Genomic DNA, 12145 nt, shown 5'->3' with positions numbered 1-12145 from the left:
CATAGACCTGGCCGTGTGGTGCCAGGACAACCACCTCTCCCTCAACGTGATCAAGACTAAGGAGATGATTGTGGACTACAGGAAAAAGAAGACCGAGCACGCCCCCATTCCCATCGACAGGGCTGTAGTGGAGCAGGTTGAGAGCTTCAAGTTCCTTGGTGTCCACATCCCCAACAAACTAACATAGTCCAAGCACACCAAGACAGTCGTGAAGAGGGCACGACAACTATTCCCCCTCAGAAGACTGTAAAGATGTGGCATGGGTCCTCAGATCCTCAAAATGTTCTACAGCTGCACCATCGAGAGCATGGTTGCATCACTACCTGGTATGGCAACTGGTCGGCCTCCAACCGCAAGACACTACAGAGGGTAGTGCGAATGGCCCAGTACATCACCGGGGCCAAGCTTCCTGCCATCCAGAACCTCTGCACCAGGTGGTGTCAGAGGAATTGTCAAAGATTCCAGCCACCCTAGTCATAGACTGTTCCCTCTGCTACCCCCCTGTTACGCCGCTGCTACTCTGTTGTTGTCATCTATGCATAGGCACTTTATTAACTCTACCTAGCAGCGGTGAAAAAGGGGGGTAGCAGAGGGAACCGTCTATGACTAGGGTGGCTGGAATCTTTGACAATTCTTAGGGCCTTCCTTTGACATGTTACCTTAACTAACCGGTGCCCCCTCACATTGACTCTGTACCGGTACCCCCCTGTGTATAGTCTCACTATTGTTATTTTACTGCTGCTCTTTATTTACTTGTTAATTTTTTTTGAGTAAGAATAAGAAATAAAAGTTTCAACTGCATTGTTGGTTCGGGGCTCGTAAGTAAGCATTTCACTGTAAGGTCTACACCTGTTGTATTCGGTGCATGTGACTAATACAATTTGATTTGAGTTTATAGTATCATGGCCCAAGGCAGGCACTATGCTCCCTATGCCACATCAAACAGCTCTGCAGGTGCTAGTATAGTAGCAACCCCATCTTTCTGCACAACCATCGAGGACACATCGATCAACGGCAGCATCTGTGTTTGTGTTGGATTATGGCTCAGCAGAATCCTGGAAGTGAAAATAATTCCCTGGGGGGCTCTTACCTCTCTGAGCTCGCACAGGCAGATGTTGTTGAGCATGGAAGTGAAACAGGAAATCTGCTCTCTGATAGTCATTTGATAAAGGATATCAGTTGATCATGTAGTGGGATTAACTCTGTATGTAGTCCCCCTTGTCATCTACAGTAATGTCCTTAATCCATCTTTATCACTTAAAGTTATTCCACTGAATAATGTACAAAAATAGATTGGGTCCATATTCAATATCATGCTGTCTCGAATATGGTAAATAAGAATGTGTGTTAGTTTTTGCTGCATGTGTTTGATTTGTATGTGCTGGAATTGTGTAAATACAGTTGAAGTCGGAAGTTTACATACAGTTAGGTTGGAGTCATTAAAACTTGAAAACACTCCACAAATTTCTTGTAAACAAACTATAGTTTTGGCAAGTCAGTTAGGACATCTACAATTTTTCCAACAATTGTTTACAGGCAGATTATTTCACTGTATCACAATTCCAGTGGGTCAGAAGTTGACATACACTAAATTGACTGCCTTTAAACAGCTTGGAATATTCCAGAAAATGTCATGGCTTTAGAAGCTTCTCATACGCTAATTGACATCATTTGAGTCAATTGGAGGTGTACCTGTGGATGTATTTCAAGGCCTACCTTCAAACTCAGTTCCTCTTTGCTTGACATCATGGGAAAATCAAAAGGAATCAGCCAAGACCTCAGAAAAAAATGTGTAGACCTCCATAAGTCTGGTTCATCCTTGGGAGCAATTTCCAAATGCATGAAGGTACCACTTTCATCTGAACAAACAATAGTACGCACGTATGAACACTATGAGACCACGCAGCTGTCATATCGCTAAGGAAGGAGACACGTTCTGTCTCCTAGAGATGAACGTACTTTGGTGCGAAAAGTGCAAATCAATCCCAGAACAACAGCAAAGGACCTTGTGAAGATGCTGGAGGAAACAGGTACGAGTCCTATATCAACATAAGCTGAAAGGCCCTCAACAAGGAGGAAGCCACTGCTCCAAAACTGCCATATAATAGTCAGACTACGGTTTGCAACTGCACACGGGGGACAAAGATCGTACTTTTTGGAGAAATGTCCTCTGGTCTGATGAAACAAATTTGGAACTGTTTGGCCATAATGACCATCGTTATGTTTGGAGGAAAAAGGGAAAAAGGAGGATGCCTGCAAGCCGAAGAACACCATTCCAATCGTGAAGCAAGTGGGTGGCATAATGTGGTACAAAATAAATACATTTATGTGGATATATTGAAGCAACATCAAGACATCAGTCAGGAAGTTAAAGCTTGGTCGCAAATGTGTCTTCCAAATGGACAATGACCCCAAGCATAATTCCAAAGTTGTGGCAAAATGGCTTAAGGGCAACAAAGTCAGGGTATTGGAGTGGCCATCACAAAGCCCTGACCTCAATCCTATAGAAAATTTGTGGGCAGAACTGAAAGTGTGTGCAAGCAAGGAGGCCTACAAACCTGAGCTACTCGAACCATTTTACCCAAGTTAAACAATTTAAAGGCAATGTTACCAAATACTAATTGAGTGTATGTAAACTTCTGACCCACTGGGAATGTTATGAAAGAAATAAAAGCTGAAATAAATCATTCTCTCTGCTATTATTCTGACATTTCACATTCTTAAAATAAAGTGGTGATCCTAACTGACCTAGGACAGGGAATTTTTACTTGGATTAAATGTCATGAATTGTGAAAAACTGAGTTTAAATGTATTTGGCTAAGGTGTATGTAAACTTTTGACTTCAACTGTTTGTGTGTGTGGTGTGTTCAGAGTGCTCAGGAGTCAGAGGAGATCCAGGATGAACTGAAGGAGAAGGTGGACAGGCTGAAGGCTGAGCTGGTGGTCTTTAAGAGTCTCATGAGCGATGTAAGTATAACATACACACCTTCCCTTCACACTCCACTGCAGCACTGTCACAGACTGACAGATACCACAGTCATACTCCTGTTCAAATGATGCCAATTATATTCTCAACAATACAACCGCATTGGTTGTATTGACAGTAGTATTGTTCTTTATAGGTGATGATAGATGTTGTCAGTCATACTGTAGAGGTCCTTAGGGCTTCATTCATCATACTGAACACTCTCTGAGACTGGGCTCCAGGACAGGCTAGCAGATTCACACCCCTCCTTTTTTGGATTTTTACCCCGCAGTCCAAACATATTCTGCCGCAATTGCAAGAGGGCCTTTCAGACAGGTATTCATTGAATGCTCCGATAACAAGTGTTCATAAACACACAGTAGATAAGCAGGACCGTATTTTTTCCCATGGAGCTTGCCTCTAGTGTAACGGCTGTAATATGTTGCAGCTGGCCAAGCCTTAGCTTTTGTTTGGTCAGGAATGAATAAACAAAATTAGCAAGGAGTTGTTTGGATTTCGGTTGAAACCATTCTAGCTTGGCTCCCTCTCTTATTTACTTCTGTGTTTAACTGGCCATGTCAGTTAGTGGCATTGTGGGTAATAGCAGCTGCCTCCTCATGACACATATCTGTAGTCAGAGAAGGATATATGCAGTACATATGAGGTAACACACAGTGTGACCTGATAGACCTCCAGGGTAGTGAATAAACACTGTGATTTGGGACGTGTCCTTTGAATAGGTGTACTTTGTCGTTGCTCACTATTAAGGGCGGTCGACGTCTGAGTTCCCAATATGTCAGGAGGGATCTGGATATGAAAGTAAGAGATACCTCTATTCCTGCCTCCCCACTTCCCTTCACCCTAGAATCAAAATACTAGCTTTTCCCTTACTACACTACTGTGAAACAGTGTTGTGAGTATTGTAGACGGTAAAGTATAGAATTGTTTGGTCATAACTAGCATTTTAGAGTAATTGCAAGTTATTGAGTGACAAAAAGAAGCATGAGATGTAGCAGTGATGAAATTAACCTTGGAGTGTAGGATGTTTCCTTTGGACCTTCACAGAGATGTTGCATGATGTGTTATTGACCCAGACTGACTGGATGTGGGTTTCTGCTGGGTCTGCAATCTTAACCACAGTGTATTCAATTGACTTTAATACTGCTGCAAATGGTCAGTCACACAGATATGAACTCAGCATGTGACTTATGTTATTCATATTAGTCTGATGGCTTTGAAATGCCTTTTAGACATTTGTTGAGTACAGTAAGTGGAGGTTTCAATGTTTCACAGCCAACAACAGACACCTCTCCTTCCCTTCCAGCAAATGTCTGACCTGGACTCTAAGATCCAAGAGAAAGCCATGCGGGTGGACATGGACATCTGCCGGCGCATCGACATCACCGCCAAACTGTGTGACGTGGCTCAGCAGCGCAACTCAGAGGACATGTCCAAGATGTTCAATGTCAGCCCGGCCAGGTCACTCCCAGAGAGGGTGTGTATCTATCTGTACGTTAGGCCTCAGTCTGCAGTAGCTAACAGTGTACTGCTGCTACACTCTCTTCTACATAGGCAGACACACACAGCCACAAACACAATGCTCACTGACCCTTCCACCATACCAAATACACACACAGTCGCTGCTCAGTGGTGAACTGAAGCTTTGACTTTCCATTGCGCCGACATTGCTGGCCAAAGCCAAAATATTAATCCAGCCAGAATCAGACCAGAGGCTTTTTAGGTGGTGTATGGTACTGCCTAAATTATTAATATCAGAATAGACAAATTGCCCCAAATTCTGTTCTGCATTGATGCACTGCGTGAGTAACCTGGTTGGGGGTGTGTGTGTTCCAGGGCGCCACAGCGTGCTGCAGGAAGGAGCGCAGGCCTGTGTCTGATGAGGACAGCTCTGAGATGGATGCAGACCCCAGCACCTCAGAGGAGGAGGAGGTCCCTCTTAACATCACTGATGAAATGAAACGAATGCTCAACCAACTGTGAGTCAGCCTTCACACGCACACTCATTACAGCCATCCAGAAAGACGAGCTGGCTTCGTTATGACCCCCTCCACACGTGCACACACATCACAGGAGGCTGCTGAGTGGAGAACGGCTCTTAGTAATGGCTGGAACGGAGCATATGGAATTTGTGTAAGCCATGTGTTTGACATATGATACCATTCCACTGATTCTGCTCCAGTCATTACCATGAGCCCGCTCTCCCCAATTAAGGTGCAACCAACCTCCTGTGACACACACACCCCAGTGATGCATTGTATTTATATAATGTTGTCCTTTACTCCCATCTAGTGTTAATGCAGAGTGCGACATTCATTTTGTTTTCAGTAGGGCCACCAAAAGCTAGATGAGGACATTACATTACAGAATGTCTTCATTGTGTAAATGTATGCCTAAAATGTAGTTTTGAATATCAGTGTCAATAATAAAAGTATAATTTGTGTTCCACTAAAACTTCTGTCACTGTCTCAAGTCTTTCTCAAACACTGTATGCATTCTGTTTTCCTGCATGTCTTCTCTATGGATCTTTCCTTCTCCTCCTGTGTTTGAACCTCTTGTAAATGTGTTGCCTGTTGTTTCTCCTCCTTTCTTCCCTCTTTTCCTTCCTGTCTCTGTGCCACATAGACATTGTTCAGATGATAATTGTGTTGCCAGGAGGGAGACGTTTGACATTGATGACGACTGTGACAGCCTGACGTGGGAAGAGAATGACGAGACCCTGTTGCTATGGGAGGACTTCACCAACTATAACATACAACCCAGTGCCATCACCGCATCAAACTGCACAGCCACCAGCGCAGCCAACAGCAACACAGAGGAGCCTGTGAGTCGGATTAGACACCACACAGCAAATGTCAAGGATACTTATGTACAGGAAAAATCTAAAACAGTTAAATTACCACTACCTACTGATATACTAATGGTCAAGGGTACAGGAGGGCATTGAGGAGTCGGTTACCTCCCATACGTTCCATCCATTCATATTCGGCAAACAAAAATGTTTTCAGGAAAATAACGTTTTTTCATTTTGACTTGGAGGTCAAATTCTGCCCATTGTTATGCTCCAAACGGTGAATGAGAGTGTTTCAGCTAATCCTCTTTGCTTCTTCTCAGGTCTCTCAGGATGGAAGCCTGGGCAGCCTCATAGATGAGACAGAATCACTATTCAAGACCAGAGAGCAGGAGTACCAGGAGACCATTGGCGCGATTGAGGTGAACAGGCTGTGTGTGCCTGCGTGTGTGTCTGAGAGTGAGAATGTGACAGAAACAGAGGTACAGTAACACAAATAGAGGAGAATGAAATCCCCTGAGATGTATCTGCCTGTTAGAGATCTATTGTATCCAACAGAAACACCTGTCAAGTAACAGGACATGGGAGGACAACGACTGCCTTTTGATTTGGTGGTTGTTTTGTCCCTCATGCTGTTTGGTTTTGATTTGTGACTCCGGTGACCATTCATCTGGCCAGAGTGACTCAGTGCCTGGCAGGGCTGGCACCTGTCCCAGCTCAATGTCACTGATGTCTCTCTCTCTCTCTCTCCTCCCTACCCTCTCTCTTCTGTCCTCCTTACTCTTTCCCCTTCTATTTCTCTGGATTCCTTCTCCTCTCTCTATCATCTCTCCCTCACTCAGATGGAGCTAGCCACAGCGAAGAGTGACATGAACAGACACCTGCATGAGTACATGGAGATGTGTAGCATGAAGCGTGGCCTGGATGTGCAGATGGAGACGTGCAGGAGGATGATCAAAGGGGGCAGAAACTCTCCCTCTGTCAGCTCGGTGGCCAGCAGCGACTCAGGGAATACTGACGAGATCCAGGAAGAACTATTGGACAAGGACGGAGAGGCTGAGGTGCCAATCAGCTGATGGCTGTCCTGCCTGGCACCGCCCCTCACTCCTCCACTCACTGACGTATAGCTGCTCACAGAGCTCCACCCTGCTTGGGGGTTGGCCCGTTTGGCACTGTTGGCTGGGGGTCCTGATGGTCCTAAGGGTCTGTCCCACTCTCCCAACTGGTGCTTATTGTCTCTGTTCTCATAGGGATGGAGGGGGACGGTGTTCCTTTGCTTCACAAGTATTATAAGGCAGAGGTGGCACATACAATACAGTGTCAGCTGTGCTCTCTTCCTCAGTGCTGCCTTGCTGGTTTCTTCAACCTAATCAGAGCTCCACAAGAACATCCAGCAAAACAGTCAACCTTATCAAACCAGTCGTACTGGCTCACTATTAGCATATTCGAAACAGTTGCACTGTCACCATCGTCAATCTGTTGGACTGAGGTGGACAGTCCATTTGGTCAACAGGGAACAACATATACAACAATATTCACCAGTGAGAATATATGCCTGAGTTCTTTTAATAATCACAAATCAAGAGCAATCACACAATTTTCTACTTGCATGTGCCCCATGGATGCAGATGGATCATTCACATACAGTACATGCACATGTACAATTGGGTATTGAAATGTTCTCACCAGAGTCAACACAAAACAGCCTGACTGGACTCTCCATGGTTACCAGTGTTTACTGGGGAACGGAGCACAGCCCTTTGCTGCATAATGCTTTGTTCAAGCTCTATGCAATTTAGCTAGCCTTATTTCAGGATGACCTTCCCTACCCTTCTTTTCCCTTATGATTAGCCTTTTTAAGCTGGGCAGGTGTTTTCTAGTTGTCATTCAGAGTGCTCATGTGTGTTCTCCGAAGTAGAAGGTGCAGAATTGTCTCAAAAAAGGGAAATGTTGGAACAGTGACCCCTAGTTGTCTTTGTCAAAGTCATACCCCTTCCCTCCCTACCCATGTTAATTTAATGTCTGTAAACATGGAAAAGATGATCGAAAATAATATGGAACAAGGCGCCAGCAAATATGCTGTTTTTGATTTGTATTGCCTTTTGCTGATCACTATCATACTAAGCTTCAGCCAAATTGTGTAATTCCCCCTAAAATGTATATGTTATGATTGGTAGAACTAAGTTCTTGATTGTCCCTTGGGCTACTCTTTGGTAAGTCCAAAGGTCTGTTGAGAGTTATTGGTAATCTGTTTGTCCTCTCAGAGAGAGGGTATGGAAGATGTATTACACAAAACAATCACGGAAACTGGCAACACCATGTACATTGGTTGCTAATACAATTCCTAACTTATACACTGTACAATGCCATATTTAGGTAATATTTTTGCCAATCTGGGCGACTAACCTCAAATGGCATCTCACAAAAACTCCCCTCCCTTCTGTCCAGCCTATCATATTCCGTTGTCCCATTGTCATGTGCCCTGGATTGGGCTTAGAATAGTTTGTACATACATAAGAGACACAGGAGGTTGGTGGCACCTTAATTGGGGAGAACTGGCTCATTGTAATGACTGGAGTGGAATAGATGGAATGGGAAAATTCATCAAACACATGATTTCCAGGTGTTTGATGCCATTCAATGAGCCGTTCTCCCCTCAGCAGCCTCCTGTGATAAGAGGGCTGTTGGCATGTGATCGTATACCCTAGATGCCTTTCTGTTCATAATGCGCTATACCTAATTCATTTTGTTGTATTACATTCAGTCTAATGATTTTCATTGAACTAATCAATTAACAAAATTGATGAACGCACAAGGATTGAGAAGTTTTCTGCAAGTTATTTTTCAATTGGTTTATGAAATGTTGTTAGTTTGCAGAATCAAGGACAAAAGTGCTATTTGTATGATGAGGGTTTTAATAATTACATTTGTCATTGCATTGTCTCTGTGGGGAAGAGGGGCTATTGCATTTGGTTGTTTCTCTGAATTGTTTTACATTTGAACTAGAGGCACATCATAGTTGCAGTACAATAGTGTTGCAATTCTCGAAATCAATTCCTGTAGCTTTAAATGGGCCTATAGCCCATGAAATTGCATTCTACAGATTGAATTGTGAGTGTTGAGGCAGAAATGAAATATTCTCTATCATATTCTGTTAACATATGTATCATATTCCGTTAACATCATGGATGGTCAAAATGGTCAGGACACTTAACTATTTCATCTGACACAAAAAGGTTGGCCCAATCAGTCTAGTGTATATTATTTCCTAAACCATAGTAAAATATTCAGACACATAACATTCAGGGAGAGGCCTTATTCCCAGCTAACCATCAAAATACATTGTATAAGATTTAAAACCAGCATGACGTAAGCCATGTTTTTGCTCGTCCTTTGTTGCACCATACAGTGTAGGCTGGTAACCATTAGGCCTATGCCCTTATTTCTCATGATGTCTCAGGATGTCATTTCTACAAAGAGAACAAATCAGATAACATACGCTACATACACAAAAGTATGTGGACACCCCTTCCAATAAGTAGATTCGGGCTATTTCATGCACACCTGTTGTTGACAGGTGTATACAATCTAACACACAGCCATTCAATCTCCATAGACAAACATTGGCAGTAGAATGGCCTTACTGAAGAGCTCAGTGAATTTCAACATGGCACTGTCATAGGGTGGCACCTTTCCAACAAGTCACTTTGTCAAATTTCTTCCCTGCTAGAGCTGCACCGGTGAACTTTAAGTGCTGTTATTGTGAAGTGGAAATGTCTAGGAGCAACAACGTCTCAGTCGCGAAGCGGTCGGCCACACAAGCTCACAGATCGGGACTGCGTGTAAAAATGGTCCATCCTTGGTTGCAACACTTACTAACAAGTTCCAAACTGCCTCTGGAAGCAATGTCAGCACAATAACTGTTTGTCGGGAGCTTCATGAAATGGGTTTCCATAGCTGAGCAGCCGCATGGAAGCCTAAGATCACCATGCGCAATGCCAAGCGTCGGCTAGAGTGGTTTAAGCTTGCCGCCATTGGACTCTGGAGCAGTGGAAACGTGTTCTCTGGAGTGATGAATCACGCTTCACTGTCTGGCAGTCCGACCAACAAATCTGAGTTTTGCGGATGCCAGGAGAGCACTACCTACCCCAATGCATAGTGCCAACTGTAAAGTTTGGTGGAGGATGAATAATGGTCTGGGGTTGTTTTTAATGGTTCGGGATAGGCCCCTTAGTTCCAGTGAAGAGAAATCTTAACACTATAGCATAGTGTTCTAGATGATTCTGTGCTTACAACTTTGTGGAAACAATTTGGGGAAGGCCCTTTCCTGTTTCAGCATGACAATGCCCCCGTGGAAAAGCGAGAACCTTACAGAAATGGTTTGTCGAGATTGGTGGGGAAGAACTTGACCGGTATGCACAGAGCCCTGACCTCAATCCCAACTTTGGGATGCACTGGAACGCCGACTGCAAGCCAGGCCTGATTGCCCAACATCAGTGTCTGGCCACACTAATGCCCTTCTGGCTGAATGGAAGCAAGTCCCCGCAGCAATGTTCCAACATCTAGTGGAAAGCCTTCCCAGAAGTGGAGGCTGTTATAGCAGCAAAGGGGGGATCAACTCCATATTAATGTCCATGATTTTTGGAATGAGATGTTCGACAAGCAGGTGTCCACATACTTCTAGCCATGTAGGGTATTTCCCATTGAACAGATTGTAGACATGTTGATTATGGCAGCCACCCGCACCTCTCTGATTCAGACGGGTTGTGTTAGATGCGGAAGACAGATTTCAGTTGAATGCATTGTTGTACAACTGACTAGGTATCTCCCTTTCTTTGATAAATGTGTGGTCATTATCCAGGGGCAGTCTTCTGAGTACAGTCCAACCTAACTATCAGAACTGGTGCAAAAAAAATCTCATGCCGTGAGACCTGGACCTGACACATTGTTCTCTGTCCAGCAAGCAAACACAAATTGTAAATGTTTAATTGAACTTGTATGTAGCCTACCCTTACAGGACTACGATCATCTAGAAAGTCTGGCTCATTGAGCCTATATGGGAACCTGCAATGGTTGGGTTTAAATGTTTCATGGGTGTTTTATATGAGTGGGTTTTATTAATGTAGTGCAAGGGTCTAAAGTGTTACATTAGCCATTGCTGATATGTATTTTATATTGCTTTGTCACCATAACATACAGAGCTTGCCTGTAGTGGGTGGTTATAGAGTATTGTAGAGATAGCAGTAGGTCAGAATCCCCAGTCAAAGTAGCCATTGAGGAAAGTACTGTCTTTACTATGACCATTGATGTCAGTGTATTTTTTTTCGACACATCACATTATGATGATGCTATTTCAAGCCTGCTGTTTCTAACTCACATTTCTGTCCCTGCATCTTATTTCAATGCATACCTCTGTGCATTGTAAAGTACAATGTTGGTTTTATGTCATCTATCAGTAAAACTTTGCATTCATGGGGATTTAGGATATACTGTTGTTAAAAAAAAAGAATGTACACTGTTATTGGTGTTGGGGGGAAAATAAAATAAAATGGGGGATTGCCTTTAGCTTGAGTCTTTGTTCTCCTTTGGAGATGTAGCCTGTCATGTTTAATTATGCACATCAAACATTGTAATATGTATGTAATTGCACCCACGTCATGCACCCATGCTGGCATGCATTTTTTAGACACTAAACACTAAACAATACATTAATTGCACTATAATGGTGACAAATGGTGCCCACAAGCGGTTAGGGCCTACATAAAGCTGTTTCAACAGGAGTGCTTTCTTCTCAGCACCATGGAGTGAATCCTTCAAACTGCTACATTTGGCTAATCAGCAGATCCTTGTCTGGCAGCAAAACAGTTCATTCAGCATCATTTACTGCCTTTTTTTAAAACACAGCTGATATGGCTGACCTGCTTAAATAAATGTGGTTTCTAATGACAATTGAGATGCACAAACTATGGCATAAGGGAATGATGAGTGGATAAAAGGCCATCTGTAATTTTGATTAAGACAATGAGAGAGCTAAAACTTTTGTTTAGCATTTTTTAAATGTAGAGTGACAGAATTCAGAACATAGGCTGTTTTTCCACTATTTTCTCTGTATACCAAGTCAGAACTGTAGGATGAATAAAGGGGGCATATAAGCAGTAAATGAAATCTCGTACAATATTCAATTATGATTTCTCTAAAACAGGCTAGTATAGGCTACATGTGCACCACCAAGTCAGAACAGCAGCCTAAGTTATGAGGGGGAAAGGGACCAAATTATTAGGGTGAGGCACATGGGCTACTAACACCTTACTACACAACACACACTTAGTATTTCTTTCTTAGCTACAGTATAACAGTTGAAGTCGGAAGTT

At 43.3% G+C, this 12145-nt stretch overlaps 1 protein-coding gene across 4 annotated transcripts in view; it reads left to right on the top strand.

The window, feature by feature from the left end:
• iffo2b (intermediate filament family orphan 2b) overlaps positions 1–11339 on the top strand; it is a 44425-nt gene extending 33086 nt beyond the window's left edge. The window contains exons 3-9 of one of the 4 annotated variants that reach the window (XM_020490716.2): positions 2872–2967; positions 3734–3784; positions 4290–4460; positions 4820–4962; positions 5609–5807; positions 6098–6196; positions 6617–11339. In XM_020490716.2, coding sequence (XP_020346305.1) covers positions 2872–2967; positions 3734–3784; positions 4290–4460; positions 4820–4962; positions 5609–5807; positions 6098–6196; positions 6617–6850 — 993 coding nt within the window. In that variant the 3' untranslated portion in view covers positions 6851–11339. The remainder of the gene's footprint in view (positions 1–2871; positions 2968–3733; positions 3785–4289; positions 4461–4819; positions 4963–5608; positions 5808–6097; positions 6197–6616) is intronic. The other 3 variants (XM_020490721.2, XM_020490729.2, XM_020490736.2) reach the window with 3 other exon arrangements.
• Positions 11340–12145: the final 806 nt, after the last annotated feature.

The sequence above is a fragment of the Oncorhynchus kisutch genome, linkage group LG1 (genome assembly GCF_002021735.2).
Source record: "Oncorhynchus kisutch isolate 150728-3 linkage group LG1, Okis_V2, whole genome shotgun sequence".
In the NCBI taxonomy this organism is placed as follows: Eukaryota; Metazoa; Chordata; class Actinopteri; order Salmoniformes; family Salmonidae; genus Oncorhynchus; species Oncorhynchus kisutch.
This window is presented reverse-complemented; position numbering and strand designations above follow the sequence as displayed.